This window comes from Canis lupus, chromosome 29, assembly GCF_048164855.1.
Source record: "Canis lupus baileyi chromosome 29, mCanLup2.hap1, whole genome shotgun sequence".
NCBI lineage: Eukaryota > Metazoa > Chordata > Mammalia > Carnivora > Canidae > Canis > Canis lupus.
This window is the reverse complement of record NC_132866.1, coordinates 34,058,539-34,085,583: the sequence shown is the minus strand read 5'-3', so window position 1 is coordinate 34,085,583 and position 27,045 is coordinate 34,058,539. Positions and strand designations below refer to the sequence as shown.

General features: G+C 35.0%; 1 protein-coding gene across 15 annotated transcripts in view; it reads left to right on the top strand.

The window, feature by feature from the left end:
- Positions 1 to 27,045, top strand: part of EXOC6 (exocyst complex component 6) — a 223,381-nt gene that overhangs the window by 66,681 nt on the left and 129,655 nt on the right. For 12 of the 15 annotated variants that reach the window (XM_072806090.1, XM_072806089.1, XM_072806087.1 and 9 more), the window contains 4 exons: positions 1,263 to 1,467; positions 9,033 to 9,185; positions 11,214 to 11,282; positions 23,142 to 23,225. In XM_072806090.1, coding sequence (XP_072662191.1) covers positions 1,263 to 1,467; positions 9,033 to 9,185; positions 11,214 to 11,282; positions 23,142 to 23,225 — 511 coding nt within the window. The remainder of the gene's footprint in view (positions 1 to 1,262; positions 1,468 to 9,032; positions 9,186 to 11,213; positions 11,283 to 23,141; positions 23,226 to 27,045) is intronic. The other 3 variants (XM_072806097.1, XM_072806096.1, XM_072806100.1) reach the window with 1 other exon arrangement.

Genomic DNA, 27,045 nt, shown 5'->3' with positions numbered 1-27,045 from the left:
CACACAAATATATTAACCATAATTAAAACAGATTCTTTTATATTACCCACTTAAACTTTTCTGTTGTTTTTTTTTTCTTTTTGCAGATCCAGGGATCTGAGTGGCATAATTGCCTTTAACATGATAAATTTTGTTTAGTATTAATTGTAGTACATATCTGACTGCTAAAGGAAATTTTCTTGTCTATCTGGAAATGTGTTTTTCTAACGTCTATATCTGAACAGTAGTTTTATCGGATAGGGAATTCTGTTTTTTCAGAGGGTCCCCTTCCGTTAACAATTTAAATATTATGGGTTTGTATTTTTTTTTCTTTCATTTTCTGCTCTCCATTGTTTCTGTTCAGAAGTTCAGCTGTCATTCTCATTGGTGTTACAAGATTTGCAATTAGATCTTTTTTCCTTTGGCTACCTTTAAGATTTACTCTATGTATTTTGCTTTTGTAAGTTTGACTGTGATGTGCTTACGTATGGTTTTCTTTATAGTTATATTGCTTGGGGGTTCGTTTAGCTTATTTTAAATCTGTGGGTTGATAACTTTCATCAGTTTTGAAAAATTTGGGGCTCTTATCTCTTCATATATTTCTTTATTATTATTTTCTCTCTTTTCTTTTGGAAACTCTAGTTACATGTATGTTAGATCATTTAATGTTATGCATAATTTCTAAGAACTCCTCCTTTTCTCTTTTTGTTTCATGTTGGATAATTTTACTATATTTTACTAATTACTGTAACCCATTATGTCATTCAGTATGTATTTGTTGAGTTGAAAATAAATCACTCTGTGGCTTTTCACTTGGTTTTTGTGATATTTAATATTATTTCTAAGTGCTTTAAATAGTGTAAAATTTTCAAAAAAAGCCCTTAAAATACGTTTTATTTTAACTTGAATTAAATCTGTACTTTTTTGATGTGATGGTCTGTGGATCAGAGAGATATGAAAGCACATATCAAATAACTAAATATTATAATTAAAATTTTTGCAACATATACATTTAAAATATGACTATGATAATGCTTATGATGTTACAGATTTAGGTGAAGTGAAATAAGGAAACTGTATGCTAGTGTAAGTCATGAATTTTCAGCCTGCAAACTTGTTCATGTGGTTTTATAGTTTGTGGTTAGTAAATAGAAATAAATGTTAATTTTACTTATTTTTTAACTATGTGTCCTTTTTGATTGGAGTGTTAGACTGATTAAATATTTTAACTTGAAAATTAATGTAATAGCTTTTTATAGAGTTTTTTTCTTAACTTTTCACAGGTATTATTCTGCTCTAAAAACTATGGAACAGTTAGAGAATGTATATTTTCCCCGAGTTAGTCAATACCGCTTTTGTCAGCTAATGATAGAAAATCTTCCTAAACTCCGTGAGGATATTAAAGAAATCTCCATGTCTGATCTCAAAGACTTTTTGGAAAGCATTCGAAAACACTCTGACAAAATAGGTGAAACAGCAATGAAACAGGTGAGATTAAAAAGGAAAATTTTAATTTGATGTTATTCAGTAGTCTAAATTAGAGAATATATCCAGAGTTTACTTGTTTTTAGTTATATAAAATGCTTATTTTTGTTTAGTTTTATCCTTTTCATATCTTTCCTGAATTTTGTTTTGAATGGATTTAGTCATCATTTTCTTTTGGTCTGTAGCTCTTCCATATTTAAGTAAGGTCAGCCTATTGACTCACCAGCCTGTCTGTCTCTTGGGAATCTTCCCATGTATGTGGTATTACATTAACTTTTGCCAGCAGTCAAATTTAGTATAAAATTAGCTGAATAGCCAGCCTGGGTGGCTCAGCGATTTAGCGCCACCTTCAGCCCAGGGCCTGATCTTGGAGACCCAGGATTGAGTCCCATGTCGGGCTCCCTGTATGGAGCCTGCTTCTTCCTCTGCCTGTGTCTCTGCCTCTCTCTGTCTGTGTCTCTCGTGAATGGATAAATAAAATCTTAAAAAAAAAAAAATTAGCTGAATGGCAGCCACAGGGGCAAACGATATTCCTTTTACCTTAAGGTTCTAAATTGCTCTTTTTAAAAGTATTATCTTTGAATTGGCAACTTCTGTAGCTCAATAATAAAAAGACAAGGCAGTGGACAAGATTTGGCAGTTATTACTTTCTTTTTAAGATTTTATTCATTCATTCATGAGAGACACAGAAAGAGAGGCAGAGACATAGGCAGAAGGAGAAGCAGGCTCTCCCTGCAGGGAGCCCGAGGTGGAAGTCGATCCCGGACTAGGATCATGCTCTGAGCTCAAGGCAGACACTCAACTGCTGAGCCACCCAGGTGTCCCAAGATTTGGCAGTTATAAAATTAATGTACCTTCCTTTTGAATCAGCAGTTCTTCTTCTAGATAATTCCCATTAGAAATGGAGGACACGTGTCCTTGTAATGTTCATAGCAGCTTTGTTTAGTTAGCCCAAAACTGGAAACAGCCCAAATGGACATCAAAAGGGGGATAGATATACAAATTGTGCTATATAAAAATACAATGGAATATTACTTAGCAATAAAAAGGAATGAAATTATTGGTGTGTACAAAAAATATTAATCTCAGGCATTATGCTGAGCTACAGAAGCTGGACATACAAAAAAGCACAGATTGTATGACTCCATTTATATTGTAGTTCTACAGCAGGCAAAACTAATTAAAGTGAAAAAAATAGAGCAGTGGTTACCTCTAGGTGGGGTGATTGCCTGAGAAGGGACACGAAAGGACTTTCTGAGGAGATAGAAATGTTCTGTCTCATGATAAAAATTGTACAGTTGGCAAAATTATACAGTTAAGATCTGTACATTTCAATGTATATAAATCTGACCTCAATTGTAAAAAAATAATTGGGAGTGTGTGTGTGTGTGAAGTGAGTAGGTAAAGGTAGATAGATGAAACAATGTGTAAGTATTAATTGCTGAAGGTAGGCGATGAGTACTTGAGAGTTTGTTATATTAATCTGTTTATATTTGAAGTTTTCAGTAATAAAAAGTTTTAAAATGATTATAACTTAAAATTTCTGAGTTAAAATTCCCAATAATCACAGTGTCATAGAAATAAAACAGTGTTCAGCATGCTTTCTAACACCTAGTTTTCTTTTCTCAAGTACCAGAAACTATTTTAGAGGAGAAGCTTCAGGTTTGGCGAGGTGGGCAGAGGGATGTGTGCTGGTTGGGACCTGAGCACACAGCCAGAGAGTGTACCGCAGGCATGACCTTCTCTTCCTTCTCTGGCCAGGGCTTTCTGAGAAGATTTGACCTGATTTGATTTGATTTTCTAGTTAAAGAAATGTATCTGTATCAGACTGTTGTCACAACAAAGAAAATTAAAATTCAGTATAAGAACTTCCTCCCTACTTTATCTTTTTAAAGAATTCTGTATAAACCAGATAATCTCTTATATTCCTATTAATTGTTTCAGCTTTGCACAGTGGTCTATGTTAATTTAAGAGATTTAATAAATTTGTTTAGTAAATTGTTTACTTTGAAGATGTATAGATTTTGAAAATTCTTTATCAGGATCACTTTAATAATAAATCAAAACGTATGTAATAGTGTAGGACTTGTACAATAATGTTTTTAAAAGCTTTAAGAATTTCCTGTTAATTGCTGCTTATCGGTAGATGGACTGTAGCAGATCTGATCTTCAAATTATTTTTGATAGTATCTTTTGTTCAGATTGAATACTTGGTTGATTAAAAAAATGTATTTATTTGCTGTAAATAAACAGAAGCTACAAAAGAGAATTTAAGCCAAATTTATTTCCTGTCTTTTTTTGGAAGCTAGGCCAGAGGCCATTTTCCCTACCATTGGAATGATGGAAATATGGTTAGTTGTGGGGAGGAGCATAGGAAAAGAAACAGTAAAAGTACTGACCAGCAGGTTAAAGTTGGAATTTCAGAGTAGTAATCTGGAAAAGATAAAGGCTAAATTAAGTGTAAGAGAATGAGATTTGAAGCCAGAGTTCAGAAGAATCCAGAGATTCTGAATCTAGAGACTGTCATTATCCCAGAGAACTACATAGGTTAGGAAAGCCCTAGGAAAGTAGAACCAAAAGATTGGATATTACCTCACTTTTAAGGTAGAATAAAGTGTGGGATTTCATAGCTTTTCTCTGAAGTAATCATCTTTCTCCTCCATTGTTGACACTTCAAGATACGAATAGAACATGCATTTTATATTAAAATGAGAATCAGGGGAGCTTCTGATTCTTCTTGTAGCACCTCCCATTTCTTCTCAGGATACTAAGTGTTTCTGCCTGATTGCTTCTGATTAGTGAGGTTTTTTTCTGCACTGGAGAGTTCTGCAACATTAAATTCTCGTCTTCACCATCACAATGCTTTTGGTACTTGAGAAAGTACCTAAGTCTGGACAAGGAGTTCTCTGTATGCCATGAGAATAAAAAACACAATCACTTGGTAAGGTTTTTTTCAGCACAGATGTAAATTATAGTTTAAAGCTCATGTTCGGGATCCCTGGGTGGCGCAGCGGTTTGGCGCCTGCCTTTGGCCCAGGGCGCAATCCTGGAGACCCGGGATCGAATCCCACGTCGGGCTCCTGGTGCATGGAGCCTGCTTCTCCCTCTGCCTCGGTCTCTGCCTCTCTCTCTCTCTCTCTGTATGACTATCATAAATAAATAAAAAAATTAAAAAAAATAAAAATAAAAAAAAATAAAGTTCATGTTCTATTATAGAGTCTAAGTTTCTTTTCTTTTTTTTTTTCAGTCTAAGTTTCATTATTAAACTTATCCTCACTGACCTGTTTTTCATAACCAGTTTTGTACCTTCTGCCTAGGCAGTCCACCAAGTCATGGACCCTGGGATTTGAGGTTTATGAGAATTTCCTGCTGAAAGGGAATATACTCTTCCTAGTTTACTTCCATTACTTTCTTGTAAAAAGAATCAAGCCCCCTACCTCTGCAACTTAAAGAGACCTTTCATTGCAGAAACCTTTCCTATTCATCTTTTTTTTTTTTTTAATTTATTTGATGGGGGGTGGGAGGGTGGGGGGGTGGGGCGGGGAGGGTGAGCAGGAGGCGTGGAGGGAGAGGAACAAGCAGGCTCCCCACAGTGCAGGAAGCCCATGTGGGACTCTATCCCAGGACCCTGGGATCATGACCTGAGCCGAAGGCAGATACTTAACTGACTGAGCCACCCAGGCGCCCCTAATCATGCCTTAATTTCATTATCTTTTGTCCCATTTGTGGATTTACTTGTTATATATTCACTTGAATATCCTGTAGGCACATCAAACCTAGCATTTCTAAAAGTAAACTCACTATATTCTTACAAAATTGATTTTTCCTATATTTCTTATGTCACATTGTAATATGGCCTACTGTCATAAGCCAGAAACTGGGGAGTACTTTAGACTTTTCAGGAGTATTTATATTCTTTATGTAATTTGTTTCTAAGTCCTACTTGGTAATTGTCAATTCTGCTTCTTAATATCTGTAGATTCTGTGTCCTCCTTTCTACATACCTGGACTGTTGTTACATCAAATTAACTATTCCCTTATCTCTAGTCTTTTCTCCTTTTGCTTATTATTCTAAAATGCAGATATGACTACTTTCTCTTCAGTGATTCCCAGTGACCCTTTACCTAAATCTAAATTCTTCAGTATGAGACAAAAGCCTCACCTCCTGATATTCCTTCTTCTTGTGATATAACAGTATTGGATCTCTTAAAAATTTTGAACGTACAATTTGTTTCCTCTACGTAGAATGCTTTCCATTTCCCCAAATTTCATGTCTGAAGAATTCCTGCCTTTTTCCCCCAAAATAGGCTCGCTTAAGCATCACCTTGTCTTTGGAACCTGCCTTCCTTTGTCCTACTTCTGCCAGCAAAAGATGGTCACTTTCTCCTTGGTGTATATATCCCTTATACTTTTCACACTATATTATAATTATTTATTTTGTATCCTAACTAGACAGTGAGGTCTTTTTTTTTTTTAAGATTATTTATTTGAGAGAGAGAGAGCATGTGAGAGCAAGCATGAGCAGAAGGGAGGAGCAGAGAGAGAGGGAGAAGCAGACTCTCCACTGAGCAGGAAGCCTGATGTGATGCGGGGCTCTATCCCAGGACCTCAAGATCATGACTGGACCAAAGGCAGATGCTTAATCAACTGAGCCACCCAGGTGCTCCTAGACAGGGAGTTTTTTAAGTGAGGGATTATGTCCCATTTTTTTTTACCTTTCTGGGATCTAGTACCATGCCTAAAATGAGTGGCACAAAAAGTCAGTTTTTTGAAGGATCTTAGAGCTGAGTTTTAGCTTCTCTGGGGAGGATTTTTTAAACTAAAAAACAGGCTTGTACTTTTTTTTTTTAAACCTCTTTTTAATGTGAGAGATGAATCCACTATGAGTAGTCAGATGTTTAACAACTAAAATTCATGGTCTCAGTTCATAGTTTCCATATTATATTTTCTAGTATACATTTTAATAATATCCTTTAGGAGAAAGCAGGAGACTAAATGGTCAAATAAGTCTGGGTTAAAGTTAAGTATATTTCTGTAGTTATGAATTATAAATCTAGGAAGAGGATACAATACAGGATGCTTATTTAAATTATTTAAGCAGGGGATCCCGGGGTGGCTCAGCGGTTTAGCACCTGCCTTTGGTCCAGGGCATGATCCTAGAGTCCCAGGATTCAGTCCCACCTTCAGGCTCCCTGCATGGAGCCTGCTTCTTCCTCTGCCTGCGTCTCTGCTTCTCTCTCTCTCTCTCTCTCTCTCTCTCATGAATAAATAAATAAAATCTTAAAAAAAATAAAAAAAATAATTTGAGCATAGAACCTTTTTTTCAAGACATACTTATAGATACTATGAAATATTAGTTTTGTACATAACAAATTTGGAAGCAGTGCTTTTAAAAAATGATTTGTACTCTGGAAACAGAAAGCCATTAACAGAGTTAATTTGGACAGCTTGATACTGTAGTTCCTTCTGTGAGGTTAGTGGACATTTCATAGAGTTGGGATTTTAGCCAAAGAGGGAACCAGTCCCTTCTACCAACACACATATGCCAACTCAGGAAGTAAATGATCCAGTGTAACTTCAGAGCTTCAGAAAATTAAACATTTTTTCATTACTGTTAATCAATTGAAGTTAAGGCAGGATATTTTATGTACATTCATACATGTGTGATTTCTTTTTTAATTTTTCTGGTATTTTAAATTTTATGTGGCTGGTTTTTCACTTAAAAAAGAATTAGTGATTATTATTTTTAAAAAGTGACAATATTCCAACCAAAGGTCATTAAAATAATTGGATCCTCATTTGACTTGACTTATTGAAATGAAGAGGAGTATACTGTTTGGTAATTGACATAAAGCTAACTCAAGGATAGGAAACAAAGTCTAAGTAATGGAACTATTAGATATGGACTTTAAAATTTGCATAGTCAAGGAATTATAAGACAAGCTTGAGAATTTTGGCAGATCATTGGAAACCGTAAAGCAAACCATCTGTAAATTCTAGAACTGAAAATACGTTACAAATTAAGAACTCAGTGTGTGGTTGACAGAACATGTTAGACATAGCTGACAAGAGAATTAATGAGCCAGAAGTTAGGTCAGAGGAAAATATCCAAATTGAGGCTCAAAGAGACAAGAGGATGGAAAGTAAAGAGTTTAAGAACATATAGATAAGATAGGAAGATTTAACATATGTAATTATAGCCCCAGAGGAAGAAGAAAGAGATGGACATAAATATAGCAGATCTTAAAGCTATCATTTCAAAAAGTTCATTGAATTTGAAGCAGGAGGAATACAAAAACCCCATATTTAGGCATATGATAATAAAATGTTAGAAAAATAAGGAAAAGAAGAAAAATTATCTTAAAAGCAACCAGAGGGAAAAATTTATTGCCTTCAAAAGAATAGTAATAATACTAATATTTAGCTGATTTCTCAGCAAAATTAATGGAAGCCAAAAGATAGTGAGCTGATATATCTGAACTGTAGATAAACCTTATCTGTCAACCTAGAATTGTTTACCTACCAAAAATATCTTTTAGAAATGGAGGTGAAATGGGAGTGCCCGGCTGGTTCAATTGGTAGAACATGTGACTCTTGATCTCTTGGGGTTGTGAGTTTGAGCCTCATGTTGGGGGTTAGAGTTTACTTTAAAAAAAAATGGAGGTGAAATGAAGATATTTTTTCAGATAGTAACCTAGAGAATTTATTTCTAGCAGGCCTACATAAAGGAATTATTATTTTCAGACAAAATTATCTCAGAAACTCAGAGATGTAGCAAATAAACAGGGCAACTATTTTGGGTAAAATTGCATATATTACATTGGCTATAAAAAACAAAACATCTTGTGGGGCTTACATATTTATAGAATTAACAGTGCAAAACAACACAGATGTAGAAACAGCACAGATGTACATTGACAGATGAATGGATTAAGAAAGTGCAGTATATATACATACAGTGGTGTATGGTATATTATTCAGTCCTTAAAAGGAAACTATGAGGTATCTAAAATAGTCCAGTTCATAGAATCAAAGAGTGGAATAGTGGTTGCCAGGGACTGGGAGAAGGGAAATGAATTACTAATCAATAGGCATAAAGTTTCAGTGAAGCAAGATGAATAAGCTCTAGAGGTCTGCTGTGCAACATTGTACCTCAGTCACCAATGATATATTATTTATTAATATTAGTATATGTTAATTATGTAATAATGCATATACATTTAAAAACATGAGACTAGATCTCATGTTAAGTGTACTTACCACAGTAAAATGAAATTTAAAAAAGAATGGAAGAAGATAATCAAGAGTAGAAATCAATATAATAGAAAAAAAATACATTAGGGAAGATCAACAATGCTGAAAGTTGATTCTTAGTCTTTTTTCAAATAATACTGATAAGCCCTGGCACAACTGTTCAGAAAGAAGAGTGAGAGCATAAATAAAAAATGAGACATCATTCCAGATCCTACACCCAAAGGCATTAGAAAGATAGGAAAATATGAAATTCTTGAACCAATTTTATACCAGAATAAATTTTATAATCTTAAGTTTTCCTTTTTCCAAAATAGGCACAGCAGCAGAAAACCTTCAGTGTTGCTCTGCAGAAGCAAAATAATGTAAAATTTGGGAAGAATATGTACATAAATGATAGAATTCCAGAAGAAAGGAAAGAAAATGAATTGAAACAAGGATTTGAGGAAGAGGATGAGAATGAAGAGGAGGTGATGGGAGTATCTTCCTTCCTTTTTCCCTCTCTCTCTCCCTCCCTCTTTTTCTTCTTCCCTTCTTTTTTTTCATGAATTTTTTTCTTTTGAGTTGTCATGTATGTCTGTGTGACTCTCAGTGTTCCCATGTGCAAATTGAATTTATATAGATCAATTTGTGATGAGCTATTAGAGCAGTGTGTCACATGAAATATTAGACTGCATAATTGAGAGGTAAACAGGATATATTCTAGATTATATTAAATAAGCCATAGATAGTTGGCCCTAGGTATTCTGCCATAATTAACAGTAATATTGTAAATGTAATGATTTTTTTGTAGTGATCACTCATTTTAATTATCTGTGGCAAACATTTAATTTCATGATGGGCTTGGCTTTGCTGTTTAGACTAATTCTGGAAAGCCTGTCTTTTTTCCCCCAGTTAGTATTGAGATATTGCAAAAATGGTTCAAATGTGATTAAAGTTTTTTAATCTTAAAAAAGTCTTAAGTCTAGAAAACTTGAAATTATCCTTAAGTATTCACTTTCTTTCATCTTCGGTATCCAGATTTATTCCTTTTTTTAAAATAATTTTTTTAAAAAGATTTTATTAATGAGAGACACAGAGAAAGAGAGGCAGAAACACAGGTAGAGGGAGAAGCAGGCTCCATGCAGGGAGCCTGACGTGGGACTCCATCTGGGGTCTCCAGGATCACGCCCTGGGCTGAAGGTGGCGCTAAACCGCTAAATCACCTGGGCTGCCCTCTAGATTTTTTTTTTTAAATTTTTATTTATTTATGATAGTCACACAGAGAGAGAGAGAGAGAGAGAGGCAGAGACATAGGCAGAGGGAGAAGCAGGCTCCATGCACCGGGAGCCCGACGTGGGATTCGATCCCGGGTCTCCAGGATCACGCCCTGGGCCAAAGGCAGGCGCCAAACCGCTGCGCCACCCAGGGATCCCTGCCCTCCAGATTTAATCCTAATGTTACTTGCTTCTTTTACTCTCTACACAAAGTCTCTGTCACCTGACTTTTTATCTTTTCCTTTGAGTATGTATGTTTCTACTATATGCCTGAAGATGAGTGAGACTGTATGTATTTCTTGTGTGTGTATATGCACACATGTGTATATGTTAATGTGTGTATGTGTGCATATGCAGTGGATGTCTGATATTGTACGGGATATAGACAAATGAACTGCCTTAGACAGTATAATGTCTTTTTGTTTGTTTTTTAAAGATTTTATTTATTCATGAGAGACACAGAGAGAGAGGCAGAGACACAGGCAGAGAGAGAAGCAGGCTCCATGCAGGGAGCCCAATGTGAGACTCGATCCTGGGACTCCAGGATCACGCCCTGGGCCGAAGGCAGACGCTCAACCGCTACGCCACCCAGGCATTCCTATAATGTCTTCTTAATATGGAATTAGCATGTTCTGGTTGGTCTCTGGAAAATAAATGTTTTTGAAGTTTACTTTTTTATTCTTTTTTTAATCAGTATTCAAAGAATCTCTGTGTTCTCTTCTCCCAAGCATGTTCAAGACAAGTCTCTGTCCTTTAATGGCCTTATAATTTAAAACACTCAACAATGATGATAAATACATAAGAATGAACTATTGAACAAATACCAAAATAATTACAAAGGCATTGTGTTTATACTGTAATGTTTTTATAGTTGATAAATATAACATGAAGTCCGTGATTCCTTGTCTGTCTTTAACTGATATTACCCAACAGTAAGCCAGTAGTTTGATAATTTTTATTTTTTTATTATTTAAAAATTTATTTTGAGAGTGGGGAGGGGCAGAGGGAAAGGGAGGATCTTTTTTGATAGAGAGTGAATGTAGGTGGAGAGTGAGTGGGGAGAGGGAGAGGGAGAGAAGGAATCTTAAGCAGGCTCCATGCCCATTGTGGAGCCCGTTGTGGGATTCAATCCCATGACCTTGAGAGTATGACTTGAGCTAAAATAGGGTCAGATACTTAACCAGCTGAGCCACCTAGGCATCCCAACTTTGATAATTTTTAAAATGTGGTTTTATTTTTCAGATCTTAACTGTTCAGGATCTGGTTGATTTTTCCCCTGTTTACCGATGTTTGCACATTTATTCTGTTTTGGTGAGTATCTTTCGTATATGTATTTTGTGTCTGTATATCCACATAAGTATTTGTATAATAAAAAAGACATGTATGCATTCTAGGGCTGCTTTTCTAAAGGTTGACCATAAGCTCAGTGAACATAAATATTTTAAATATCCTCTGTGAGTAAGGCACTTACTCTTTTAAGTTATCATAGTCTGCTTTCAAGTGATACATCACTTCATCTTTATTATGAGAACCTTATACAATAGTATACTTATAATAGTATACTTCCATTTCATTCTTCTTGCATATGCGCTGTTGTATCACAGTTGCTTTTAAATATATTGCTTCTACATTTGTTTACTCTTTTTACATTGCATTTTTGATTAAACAATTCTTTAAAAAATAATAACATTATTTTGATATAATTAATATACCAAAAAATTTACCCTTTTAATGTATACACTTCAGTGGTTTTAGCATATTTATGAGGATGAGCAACTATTACAGCTAATGCCAGAACATTCCATTTCTGAAGAAGGAAACCTTTTTTTCTTTAAAGATTTTATTTATTTATTCATGACAGACACACAGAGAGAGAGAGAAAGAGAGAGAGAGAGAGAGAGAGGCAGAGACACAGGCAGAGGGAGAAGCAGGCTCCATGCAGGGAGCCTGACGTGGGACTCAATCCTGGGTCTCCAGGATCACACCCCAGGCTGAAGGCGGCGCTAAACTGCTGGGCCACCAGGGCTGCCCTGAAGAAGGAAACCTTTTACCAATTAACAATCAATCCTCAATGTCCCCTACCTCTAGTCCTTGGCAACCACTCATTTACTTTCTTTCTCTATGGATTTGCCTGTTCTGGATATTTCATATAAATAGAATCATAGTAAAAATGGTCTTTTGTGTCTTAGGCTTTTTTCACAAAGTTGGAAGTTAAGGTCATTGAGATCTTTCTTCTTTTTTAATACAGACATTTATAGCTATAAATTTCCTTCTAACCACTGCTTTAGCAGCATTCCATGAGTTTTGTTTGGTATGTTGTTTTTGTTTCCATTCATCTTAAAATATTTTCTAATTTATTGTTATTCTTTAATCCACAGGTATTTAGGGGTGTGTTGTTTAATTTCCATATGTTTGTGAATTTCCCAAAAGTTTCTCTGTTACTAATTCCAAATTTAATCTTACTGTGGTCAGAGATCATATTTTGTATAACTTCAGTCCTTTTAAATTTATGGAGGCTTGTTTTATGGCCTAACATATGGTTTATCTTGGAGAATGTTCCATGTGCACTTGAGAAGAATGTTATTTGGCTGTTGTTGGGTGGTATGTTCAGTAGACACCTATTAGGTCCAGTTGATTTAATATTGTTATTCAAGTCTTCTGTTTCCTTATTGATCTTCTATCTGTTATTGAAAGTGGTAATACTGAAGTCAACTATAACTTTTGAATTTTCTTCCTTTAGTTTTGCCAGTTTTGATTTATATATTTTTGAGGCTTTGTTTTTAGAGGAATATATGTTTATAATTATTATATCTTCATGATGGACTAGCCTTTTTTCATTATAAAATGTCATTCTTTGTGTATTTTTTTGGCTTACAGTCTGTTTTGGCTGATATTTATATAACTACTCTAACTCTCTTGTTGGCATGGTATGTTTTTCCATCCTTTTACTTTCAGTATCTGTGTTTTTAAATATAAAGTGCATCTTTTGTAGGATAGCATATAGATGGATTTTTAAAAATCCAGTCAGCCAATTTCTACCTTTTGATTGAAGTGTTTAGTTCTTTTACATTTAATGTAATTACTGATATGACCAGATTTATGCCTACCATTTGCTTTAATATTACTTATATCTTTTTTGTTGTATTCCTCCATTACTGTCTTCTTTTGTATTAAATAGACACTTTCTCATGAACCAATTTAATTCTCTTGTCATTTAATATATATGTAATATATATTAGCAACATAAATATATAGATATATGTTATATATAAATATGTAATATAAACATGCAAAATATATAAATAAATATATAATAGTTAACATATATGTACACACACATAATATATAGAGTATTTTTTAGTGTTTGCCCTGGACATTCTACCTTAAAACAATCTAGTTTGTATTAATTCTCCTCCTTTCTGTAATTATTGAGATAATACATCTTTATATATTATAAAGCATGATATAATTGTTTCTTTATGGAATTGTTTTCTAAATCAGAAGACTGGAGTTACAAATTATACTGTCTTTATATTTACCTCTATATCACCTTAACTGGTACCCTATTTCTTCACGTGAATTAGAGTTACTACCTAGTGTCCTTTTATTTTTGCCTGAAGGACTAACTTTAGTATTTCTTTTAGGGAAGGTCAACTAGCATCAAATTCTCTCAGTTTTTGTTTATCTGGGAATGACTTAATTTCTTCTCTGCATTTTAAGAGTAGTTTTGCTAGATACAGAATTTTTGGTCTTTTTCTTTCAGCACTTAGAAAATGTCTATGGAAGGCATTTATATTTAAGGCATTTTGAGGTTTGGATATTCATTGAAATTGGATTAATTTGAAATTGAAATAATTGATGGGGCACCTGGGTGGGTCAGTCAGTTGAGCATCTGCCTTTGGCTTGCATCATGATTCTGGGGTCCTAGGATTGAGCCCTGCATCGGGCTTTTGCTTAGAGCCTGCTTCTCCCTCTCATTCTGCCTGCCACTCTACCTGCTTATGCGCGCACTGTCTCTCTCTCTCTCAAATAAATAAAGTCTTTAAAAAAAAGAAATAGAAATAATTGAAAAAAATGGTAATTATGTTAATTAGAGCAAATAGAATTATCTTCATTAGTTAACATCTTTTCTTTTAGCCCCCTATTAAAAGACAGCTCTATACTCATGAGCTGAGTAAAAACAATAAGCACAATATCAATGTGAACTTACTGTTTTATAAATTAATGATGTTTCAAGTGTATTGAGCCTTATTGAATAATGTAAAAATTGTTTTCTTTTTAAAGCTATAATAAATTGTACTATTGAATAAAAACAATAATGCTTGTAGTCTGTTCTATGATGAAATAATTCTTCAAATGTGTATGGTTATAAAGTAATTTAGCTGCTCGGATTCTTCTCAGATTTAGTATTTTATCTTTTATAACATCAGGTAGTAGTATATACATTTAACTGCATTTATACCTGAGGCAAATAGAGGGTGGGATCCATCAAGATTACACTGCTATATGTAGTAACATTGAAAAATTGGCTTCCTGGGCAGCCTAGGTAGCTTAGTGGTTTAGCGCCGCCTTCAGCCCAGGGTGTGATCCTGGAGACCTGGTATGGAGTCCCACGTCAGGCTCCAGGCATGGAGCCTGCTTCTCCCTCTGCTTGTGTCTCTGACTCTCTCTCTCTGTCTCTCTCATGAATAAATAAATAAAAATCTTTAAAAAAAAAAAAAGAAAAAAGAAAAATTGGCTTCCAGTTGTCTGATCTCAATTTTTTTTTTTTTTGCTTTGTTTTGTTTCTAAACTAGATCATACTGGCTTCTAATCAAGATGAAGTTCTTAATTATCTCATTTGTTAAAGTGGCTTGTGTGGTTTGATTCTTTTAAAAACGCCTTTCAAATTAGATGTTTTCCTATAGGTTTTTGGATTTGGCGGAGAAGAATGCTTTTTGGCTTGATAATGCTTAATTTTTCTGTCTTCTATGGGCCCAGTGAATTGCAGAGTGCCCAGAGGCACTTCTGTTACTTTGTATTATCCTTCTTCTACATCCATATGATCCACAAAGATAGTGGCCCTATGAGTGTTGTTTATTGTTCTTTCCCTAGTGCTTTTCATTGCATTTGATATTTCATAAAGTTTTGCTAAATTAGTAGCTGGCTCTTTAACACCACACTCAATTTTTAATAAAACTGTTTTATTTATCTTTATCCTGGTATTTTATATCAATAGGCACTAAGCTCTTTGCGAAAGAATAGATCTTTATACCTGATGCAAAAAAGTATTGAACCAACAGATATTATATGAGGTTTCAGTGTGGCTTCCTTGAGAATGATACATTAGGTATTAAATTTTGTTTCATTGTTCATGATTTAAAATTAAAGAAACAAGCACAATTAGATGATCAAAAGAATTAAAAGTCAGTGGTAGAGAACCAATAGAATGATAGAAGGTTTTAGACTCCAGTCAGCCTTTGAGTATTCAGAAATAATGTGATTCAAATACTTAAATACTCAAAATAAATGATTACTTTCAGAATTTATGTTACTGTAATTAACTGTTGGTTTATAATTTTCAGTAACTTAATTTTAGTTCTCTGTAGATTTTTTGTATCTTTATAATATACAGAATTTATAAATTTAAGGAAGCTGAATTTTAAAATATGTCAGTTTTCATTAATTCAGGCAGGACTTTTTTTCCTTTCTTACTGTGTGAGGTTTTACTGTACTGTATGTGTAAATAAACTTTCATTAGCATGAAAACTTCTGGTTGGTATATATGACCTAAAATTGTAAAAGTAAAATGACCAAAATTTGTTAAAGCTGATTCCTTATTATTATTATAATTACTTTCTTTTTTCTTTAAAGATTTAATTTATTTATTCATGAGAGATACAGAGAGAGAAAGAGAAAGAGAGAGGCAGAGACATAGGCAGAGGGAGAAGCAGGCTCCATTCAGGAAGCCAGATTTGGGACTCGATCCCAGGACTTCAGGATCACGCCCTGAGCCAAAGGCAGACACTAAACCGCTGAGCCACCGGGGCATCCCTGTTTAATTACTTTCATTTGTTATTTCATTTAAGCTATTTTCTAGTAACTGGGCAAATTACTTTTCTCGGTTGATTTTCTTATTTGCAAAATATGACTTACAATTTATAAAGCTATGTTGGGTATTAAAGTAAATAAAAATAATAAAGTGCTTTAGCATAGTACTCAGTATATAGTATCACTCAGGTAATGATAAAAGGATTATTGTAGGAGGGTTTCATTAATATATAGTATTTGAAGGACTAGGTCATGTTTTATGCTTTTTTTTCTTATTTAGAGAGGTAGAAGAAGAAGGAGGAGTAGTGGGGTAGAGGGAAGGGGAGAGACAGAATCCTAAGCAGGCACCAAGCCTAGCACAGAGACTAATATGGGGCTTGATCTTACAATGCTGAGATCATGACCTGAGCCAAAATCAAGAGTCAGATGCTCAACTGAATGAGCCACCCAAGCACCCTAAGGACTAGATCTTTTGATTTTAAGTCCGTTTTAGCCAAAGAACTCTATGTCCAGAGTCCTTAAGGTATCATTTCCCAAGATCTGTTTGATGAAATGTCTGTTCCATGAAAGGAAAATAGGTATATTGTGGGGAAAAAAGGTTCTCTTTGGAAAATGCTACAAATAGTATCTACAATATAACTTATCATTTCTAAGGCTTTGAGAAATCCTAAGAGTTATGTGAATTTCCTTAGCTGGCTATATTTAAATTTTATGTGTTCAGAGACCATTTTTCTTAAAATAAGGGATCCTGAAGGTAGTGTGAGAATTGTTATCCGAGGGATTTCAGGGATTTTAAAGACTTTCCAAAGGGTCCTGGCTTATAATTTTAAGGAAAGAATATGTAGATCTTCTGCTTTTTCCTAAAAGTGATCTGTCTGGGAACCTCGGCCTCCTTTCTCTTACTTTTGGCATTCTGTCCAGATGCCCTTGGATCTCTTTCATAACAGCTGGAGGAAGTGCCTCAGAGTCTTCTGTCCTGGGGGAGCATGAATCTTTACACTGTATTGTAGTGTTTTTGCACTTCTCAGATGTTCTAGATAGTACATATTGTTTTGTTTTTATAGTTGAGATAAAGGCTTAAAACTTTACAATATATATTTGGAATACGGTGTTAGAACATTTTCTTTATATCGGTTAAGGAGCTTTCACTGAAATTGTGCCCTTCACTGGGTCATCAGTCCTAGTATCTACCTGATACCATGCCTGCATTTGCTCCCTTTTTTCCCTATTTGATGCATACCATAACCATGATATTTGATACTTTGAGATGAACTCTGAGTACAGAGTTGTATCATGACATAGGATGTCAGTTGTTGGTGTGACTGGATGTACTTGCATCAATAAAAGAACATGTTTCTCCCCTTAAAAAAAAAAAAGGAGAAAGAAACACCCCCCACCCCATCCCTCTGCGATATAACTTATAACGATATAACGTTATAACTATAACGATATAACTTATCGTTTAGAGTTTTACTGTGAGATCAGGCTGAAGTCTGTCTTCTTGAAGACTTTTTTGCCTGAATTGGGCACCACACTCTCTCTTGTACTTTCCTCAATTCTTGAACAGTCTCCCTTTTGAAGACTTTCTTATTGTATCACTTGGTGTTTGTTTCTAGAAAAGCTACCTGAGGTATTATGTTAGTTATCTATTGCATTTATTATTTCACAGGGTCAGCTGTCTGGAAGTGGCTTAGCTGGGTAATTCTGGCTGAGGTCTCTCATGAGGTTCCATCAAGGTGTCAGTGAGGACTGTAGTCATCTGTAACTTGATAGGGCTTGGGGTATTTGCTTCTGTTATGACTGTTGGCAGAAGGCCTCAATTCCTTGCCACATAGGCTGTGTACAAGGCTGACTGATAATCCTCATGACATGGCAGCTAGCTTCCCCAAAATGAGTGATCTGAGGGAGGCTGAAATGGAAGCCATAATGTCCTTTATAATCTAATATCAGAAGTGACATACCTTTACTTCCTCTTTTTAAATTTTTATTTTTATTTCTTTAAAGATGAATTTATTTACTCATGAGAGACACAAAGAGAGAGAGAGAGAGAGAGAGAGAGAGAGAGGCAGAAGCAGGTAGGCTCCCTGCAGGAGTCTGATATAGAACTCGATCCCAGAACTCCAGGATCACACCCTGAGCCAAAGGCAGATGCTCAACCGCTGAGCCACCCAGGCATCCCATACTTCCTTTTTAAAAAGATTTTATTTTTTATTTTATTTAGAGAGAGAGCATGTGCATGAGTGGGGGGAGAAGCAGAGGGAGAGGGAGAGAAGCAGACTCCCCACTGAGGGGAGCCCAATACAGGGCTCTATCTTATAACCCTGAGATCATGACCTGAGCTGAAACCTAGAGTCAGGCGCTTAACTAACTGAGCCACTCAGGTGTCCCACCTTTACTTCGGCTATATCCTACTGATCATATAGACCAGCCCTGGTAGAATGTGGAACAAGACTACACCAGAGATCTTTGGGAGCCATCTTGGAGGCTACCATACTTACTTCATAAAAGAAAGACACATCCTTCACTGATACCCATAGCATTAATCCATCATTACAATACTACCATTGTGCATTATCTTGATGTGTAAAAATTCCAAGATGCCAAATAAAGGAGAAGTCTCCTTTAATAATTAATTAAGGGACTATATACATAAGGGTTTCTTTCTTTCTTTTCTTGTGCGGAAAAGGGTAAACCATGTTAAAAATACTGTATCTTGTCCTGTGGTAGGATATTCTTAGTTCTGATTCATGGTATTTAGTAATGACATAAGTGGGAGTAGTGAAAATTTTCATTTAAGGTCCCGATCTCTTTTGTTCTCCAGCTGTTGACAATGAATATATAATACTTTTATGAGGGAGTACTATGGAAGTACAGAAGTGAGAACAGGAAAATTTGAAAGCAAAACTGTATCCTATATGTTTAAATATAAACAGTGCTTTTGGCTGATCTTAATACACATCCCTAGGATGTGTCATTTGCTGTAAAGAAAAACCTTTAAACATCCAAAATGATATGAGTTAGTAAAGTGGAATCTTTTAAACATGACTAGAGTATTTTTTGGGGCCGCCAGAATTTTGAAGTTATATTGACTAACCATTCTTTCATGTAAGTTGTGATTCAGAAAAACAGTTAAAAGCCATTTTGCCAAATTGTATCATAAATGGAAGTCCAGTTACATGTGTGATATTTCTTCATATTAAGATAAAATAAGGGGCACCTAGGTGGCTCAGCGGTCGAGCATTTGCCTTTGGCTCAGGGCATGATCCTGGGGTCCTGGATTGAGTCCCACATTGGGCTCCCTGCGTGGAGCCTACTTCTCCCTCTGCTTATGTCTCTGCTTCTCTGTGTTTGTCTCTCATGAATAAATAAATCAAATCTTAAAAAAAAAAAAAAAAAGCTGGCTGCCAGACTGATTAGTTTCTAGAATGATCATCATATTTAACAAAATTAATGAGTTGTTTCTGACTTTTATACTTGATTTTATTTTCTTATTTCCAAAATTTAACACCAAAGGTTTATGTATGTCCACATATTTACTGAAGGCATATTGTATTTTTTTTATCATACTCCTCTTTTTGTAAATAATTTAGAATTCTATGTGTCTATTACATTGCATTATTTTTTTATTGCATTATTATAAATTAAAGAGAAACAGTTAAGTAATGAGAAGTGATTTATTATATTGTTTTTAAGTATCAAGAATGGATTAAACAATCACATTGAGTTTAAATAATCTTAATCTTGATGACTCTTGTAATTTTATACTTTATTTCTCAGTGGTTTTCATAATGTTCCACAATGCATATTAACATTTGAATTTGAAACATGAAGTTAGACTTTTCCTGAGGGATAGTAAATACAATTGACTTAAAAGTTTGACTGTGAGGACTGGCTTTGCTAATTAGGTTTTAGGGTGGGCATTTATTGGTTAATTAAATACACTAAATCTGTAGCTTAGAGTTTTTAACTAAAAAGTACGTTGCTGAGACGCCTGGGTGGCTTGGTTGGCCCAGGTTATTATGATCCCAGGGTTTTGGGATCGAGCCCCACATTGGGCTCCTTGCTCAGTAGGGAGTCTGCTTGTTCCTCTTCCTCAGCCCCTTTTCCTGCTTATGCTCTTTCTGTCTCTCTCTCAAATAAAATAAATAAATCTTAAAAAATAAATAAAAATTTTAAGTATGTTGTTAGTTCCTGAAAAAGCCCCATTCATCATGTTAAGATACTCATTTCCAATAAAAATTTACTTTTGGTTATATTAATTTAACATAATAAACTTAGGTTGTATTGATCAGTTTTGTACTAATTGTAATGATATTTCAACCTAGAACGAGAAAACTACCTTAATGCCTAAAGCTTTATGGCCTCAAAAATAAAATAAAAATACAAACATACTACATTAGAAAATGTAGTATTAGAGGAGTACCTGGCTGGCTCAGTCTGTAGAGCATGTTACTCTTGCTTTTGAGGTCATGAGTTTGAGCCCTACAATATGGGATAGAGTTTACTTAAAAAAATAAATATAGTATTAAAAAAATAACACGTTAAATTTGAAAAAAATCTATAAGGGTGGTAGTCTGGAATGTAAGTTTAAAAAGTGTGGCTGGGGGGCAGCCCGGGTGGCTCAGCAGTTTAGCGCCTCCTTCATTCAGCTCAGGGCCTGATCCTGGAGACCTGGGATCGAGTTCCACGTCGGGCTCCCTGCATGGAGCCTGCTTCTCCCTCTGCCTGTGTCTCTCTCCGTGTCTCTCATGAATAAATAAATAAAATCTTTATAATAGTAATAATAATAATAATAATAATAATAAAAGTGTGGGGGATGTGTGCCTGAGTGGCTTGGTTAAACGTCCAACTGTTGATCTCAGCTCAGGTCTTGATCTCAGGTTTGTGAGTTCAAGTCTCACATTGGGCTCCATGCTAGGTATGGAGCCTACTTAATAAAAATAAAAATAAAAATAAAAATAAAAATAAAAATAAACAAAATAAGATAATAAAATAAATAAAATAAAATAATAAAATAAAAATAAAAAATAAAAAACAGAAAACTAAACTTTCTAAGTGTGAAAGAAGAGCATGTTCACATATTTTTTAAATGATTGTAACCATTGGATTGTTTAAATGAGGATGTAATAGTTTTATTTATAATGTACTTGAAATTATATCCTTTACATCTATTTAAACTCCTGGTGAAAAAAGTTTAGGTACCAAAATAAAACTGTGAGGGGGACCATAGTATTTTTGAAATTCTTTTAACTGAGTACAAAAATACTAGAATAACTGCTCTAAGGGATACCTAACTAAACTTACTTTCTGCATTGTGAGTTTATTTTTTATGGCATTAAAAAAAGTCATTTTTTAAAAAGATTTTATTTATTTGAGAGAGAGAGAGAGATAGCAAGAGAAAGCAAGAGAGAGCATAAGTGGGAGGGAGGAGCAGGCTCCCTACTGAGCAGGATCCTGGGATCATGACTTGAGCTGAAGGCAGACACTGAACCCACTGAGCCACCCAGGTGCGCCAAGAAAAGTAATTTTTTAACTATTTAAATATTAAAGTTTTCAGAAAAAAAATCTTTTTTTCAGTGAAAATATGAGTTTTTACTTTTTTCCCCTATTTGATTCTCTTTTGGAGCCTTAAGTAGGGAAATGGGTTCTCAGCCTTTTCTTCTCACTCTGGATGGATTGTCCTTTAAGCAGAGAGGAAGACAGAAAAAATGGATCTATAGTCATTCATTTACTTGTTCAGTCACTATTCATTCACTCAGCAAATAGTAATTGATTGCCTTCCATGTGCCCAACATTGTGTAAAGTGATAAGGATACAGTGGTAAACTAGTTGGATAGGACCTTCTTCTAACAGACTTACAGTGGGGATCCCTGGGTGGCGCAGCGGTTTGGCACCTGCCTTTGGCCCAGGGTGCGATCCCGGAGACCCGGGATCGAATCCCACATCGGGCTCCCGGTGCATGGAGCCTGCTTCTCCCTCTGCCTGTGTCTCTGCCTCTCTCTCTCTCTGTAACTATCATAAATAAATAAAAATTAAAAAAAATATTAAAAAAAATAACAGACTTACAGTGGTAAAGATAGATCTTTGTCATCCAATATGGTAACTACTAGCTGCATGCAGCTATTTAAATTTAAAGAAAATTAAAATTCAGGGTCCCAGTATTTATTATTAGCCATTGTAAGTGCTCAGTAGCCACAGCTATCTAGTGGCTACCTTATAAGAATGCAGATATAGAAAGTATTCATCATCACAGAAAGTGCCATTAGACAATGTTGTGATAGACTACTAATTAAGAATTTACTGCACAGTGCAAAAAGTGCAATGATATGGATATGCAGGTTGCTATGGGAGGACACAGACAAAAACAAGCCTCAGGAAGTTGAGGAAGGCTTTTAAAGGAAGTGACATCTATATTGAGTCCTGAAGGGTGAATAAAAGTCATATAGAGAAAAAGAACTGGGAAGCACATTTCAAGAATAGCTTCTACAAGCCCTGGAAGTAGGAAGAAAATGGTATATTGAGTATACTATAAGATGAGGCAGGAAATGGAGGAAGGTGCCAGATGATGTAGGGTCTTCTACAACATGTTCAGAAGTTTAAGCTTGACAGCTGAATTTCTATTTAGTTCCCTCACAGATAGCCATATTTTGAGTTGGTCAGTTAGAAGTCTACAAAACCTTAATATTAAGTTGGGCAACTGTCAAATTGTTTGAATTTACATTTAGTCTTCCTAATTGTCATGGTAACAAACAAGATTACTGTTTTTGAGCTATAAAGCCAAAAACTTATTCTTGACATTCAGTATGAAATACCATTTCAGTGTTTATATTCCATTTGTTAGAAGATTTAAAATGACTCTTGGGGGTAAAGAAGTTTTCTGTCAGGGTATCTGTGTGGCTCAGGATCGAACTCTTGATTTTGGCTCAGGTCACCATCTTAGGGTCGTGAGATTGAGCCCTGCATCATGCTCCCTGCTCAGTGGGGAGTCTGCTGGAGATTCTCTCTCTCTCCCTCTGCTGCTCTCCCCAATCATTTTCTATCTCAAATAAATAAGTAAATCTAAAAAAAAAAAAAAAAAGAAAAGAAATTATCTGTTCTGTAGTGTATGTGTGTTTCATTACTCTGCTAATTTTACTTTAGGGTGATGAAGAAACATTTGAAAATTATTACCGAAAACAAAGAAAGAAACAAGCAAGACTGGTATTGCAACCTCAGTCAAATATGGTAAGTATGTGAAATTTTTGAATTGATTGTGTTGTTACTTTTTGCCTCTTACCCTGTTTTAGTTTCTTCAGAGCATGTAACACTATTCATTCAACAACAAATACTGAACACCTTCCATTTCCAATAATTGGTTTAAGGTGTTAATGGTATAGCAGTGAGCAAAACAAGTAAGTTCTTTCTCTCATGAGCTTACATTCTATTAGGGAAGATAGTAAACAAATAAAATAGGCAGTGAATAAATAAAAAGATAAACAAGTAGATATATAAAGTATAAGGAGTGGTAATTCATTTCTGACAATATGGTAGACTATGTACTTTTAAGTTGTTCTTATGAAAAAACAAAGATGCTGGATAAAACATTTAAAAATTTTAAAAATTATTTTTAAATGCACTGAAGAATTGGTAGAAAAGTATAGTCAGGACAAAAACTTAAGTGAATATAGAATTACTCTGTCGATTATGATGATAATTATGTGACTAAATATGTTTGTGAAAACTTGCAGAAACAGTATATGAAAAAGTGAAGTTTATTGTATGTAACTTATACCTCCATATATTCAACTATAAAATAAAACAGGAAAACCTAAATGAAGCAGAAATCCAGATAGGTTTAATGAAGCACTAATTGTGGCTTTTATCTTAGGGGTATCTGCTGAATTGGAAAGTATGAATTTTGAGAACATGGGAATACAGAGGCCTAAGCCCAAAGCCTCCTAAAGGAGCTGATAAGAAGTTGTCTTCCTTAGAAAGCAGAGACTCCAAAGAATTAGAGCTCACTATTAGGATGACCTAAAGATGAAAAACATCTAGGGACACCTGGCTGGCTTAGTCAGGAGAGCATACAACTCTTAATCTTGGAATTAGGAGTTTGAGCCCCCTGTTGGATATAGAGATTTACTTAAAAAAAATGGGCACAATGTTATTTAAAAAATCTAACAAGATCTCTCTGATCTTTCTGCTAAACACTATAAAGAAATTGCCTTTTTTTTTTTTTAAGATTTTATTTATTTATTCATGAGAGACACAGAGAGAGAGAGAGAGAGAGAGGCACAGGCAGAGGGAGAAGCAGGCTTCATGTAGGGAGCCCAACATGGGACTTGATCCTGGGTCTCTAGGATCAGGCCCTGGGCTGAAGGTGGCGCTAAATCGCTGAGCCACCCGGGCTGCCCAGAAATTTCCCATCTTAAATGCTGGTTCTGAAGGAACAAGGGGAAAAAATCTTTGAGAATATATAACAAGCCATTTTTCACATGTATTTGCAACCCAAATTCATTCTATTTGGATAGTCAAAAAAAAATCTCAAGTTGAAAATTCAGTTTGAAGTTGTTCTATGCTGATATTGCCCAGTAGAAGCAAATGCAGATCTCTCAACTTTCATATCATAGTTTCAAGGAAAATTAGTAAGTCACAGTCAAAAACAATTATCAAACAAGTGAAAATCATTAAAAATATTGGCAGCAGAAATAAGTTCTAAAAAGACTTTCAGTATTTGAATTATTAGCCATTTAATATAATTAAATAAATAAACAGCAAGCTTGTTGATATAAATAGGGAACACGAAGGAATGGCCAAAATGAAGAAAAACCAAGTAGAATACCTAGAAAATAAAGATATATTAACTAAAATTAAAAATGTTATGAATAGGTTTAGCAGTTGGTGAATTCTATTAGTTGATCTGAAGAAATTATCTAGAAAGCATCACAGACTTAAGAGGATAAGAATACAGAAGAGAAAAAAAAAAGAATACAGAAGAGAGACATAGGGAGATAAGAAAGTCTAACATATCTAGTTGAAGTTACAGAAAGAGAAGATAGAATAAGTGGGACAGAAGAGTATTTGAGAGCGTAATGACTGAGAATTTTCCAGTATGGTCAAGAAATAGAAACTTAGAGATTCAAGCCCAAGGAATCCTAAGTAGGTAAGATGAAAAGAAATACACTCGGAAAGAACTTACAGTGAAACTGCAGAATGCAAAGATAAAGAGAAAATAGAAGATGTGAAAAATAGTATCAGCTAACTTAAGCTAATTGACATTTATTGAATACTCTACCCCAAATAGCAGAAATGCACATGCTTTTCAAATACACATAGAAGGTTTACCAAGATAGAGCATATTCTGGGCTATAAAATAAATCTCAACAAATATAAAAGACTTGAAATCGGGCAGCCCCAGTGGCGCAGCGGTTTGGCGCCACCTGCAGCCTGGGTGTGATCCTGGAGCCCCGGGATCAAGTCCCACATCCTGCTCCCTGCATGGAGCCTGCTTCTCCCTCTGCCTGTGTCTCTGCCTCTCTCTCTCTCTCTCTCTCTGTGTCTGTGAATAAATAAATAAAATCTAAAAAAAAAAAGACTTGAAATCATACAAAGTATGTCTTTTGACCATAAGATAATTAAATTATCCATATATGCAAAAAAATGAATATTGACTTTTACCTCAACAATTCAAGAAATGGATCATGGACCTAAATGCAAGAGCTAAATTTATAAAACTTTTAGAAAAAGAAAGGTTTTTGTGACCTTGGGTTAAACAGTATTTTCTTAGGTGACATACATAAAGGATGAACCATAAGAGAAAGAAATTGATAGATTGAACATCAAAATGAGAAACTCCTCTTCAAAATGCACTGTCAGGAAAGTGAAAAGACACAGGTGGGGAGAAAATATTTGCAAAACTTGTGTTTAACAAAGGACTTTTATTCAGAATTTGTGTAACTAAATAATTAAAGACAAACTAATGGATTAAAGAAGATATTTTACTAGATACATAGATGAAAATTAAGCACATGAAAAGATGTTCAATATCGTTTTTCATCAGAGAAATGCAAATTAAACCACAATTAGATACCACTATTTACCACTTGAAAGGCTAAAATTAAAAAGATTGATAATAGCAAGTGCTGGTGAGATACGGAGCAACTGGAACTCTCGTATACTTCTGGTGGTTCTAAAAATTATATGCAGCTGCCTTGGAAAATAGTTTGGCAATTTGTTATAATGTTAGGCATACACTTATCATACAGCCCAGTGGTCTTGCTTGTAGGTTTTTACGAGAAATGAAAACAATGGAATGTTTAAAATGCTAAAAAAATAACTGTTGGGCAGCCCCGGTGGCGCAGCGGTTTGGCGCCGCCTGCAGCCTGGGGTGTGATCCTGGAGACCCGGGATCGAGTCCCACATCGGGCTCCCTGCATGGAGCCTGCTTCTCCCTCTGCCTGTGTCTCTGCCTCTCTCTCTCTCTCTGTGTCTGTGAATAAATAAATAAAATCTTTAAAAAAAAATAACTATTAACCTGGTATTCTATATCTAGTGAAACAAAGGCAGAGAGTCATTTTCAGACAAAGAAGAGGAGAATTGGATACTAAGATATCCTTATTAAGAAAATTCTAAAGAATCTATTCCAAGCAAAAGGAAAGGGTGCCAAATAAAAGATATGAGATGCTAGAAGGAATGAATAGCAAAGAAAGTATAAATATGTGGATGAATCTATGTCAGTTGTAGAAAATAATGTTAATAAATATTCTGGACTTTAAAACAAGATAGAACTAGGGCAGCCCAGGTGGCTCAGCAGTTTAGTGCCACCTTCGGCCCAGGGCGTGATCCTGGGGTCCTGGGATCGAGTCCTGCGTCGGGCTCCCTGCATAGAGCCTACTTCTCCCTCTGACCGTGTCTCTGCCTTTCTTTCTCTTTCTCTGTCTCTCATGAATAAAGAAATAAAATCTTAAAAAAATAAAACAAGATAGAATTAAAATGCACAACAACAAAAGCATAAACATGGGAATTAATAAAATGAAACTATGCTGCAGTTTTCTGAATTGTCCAA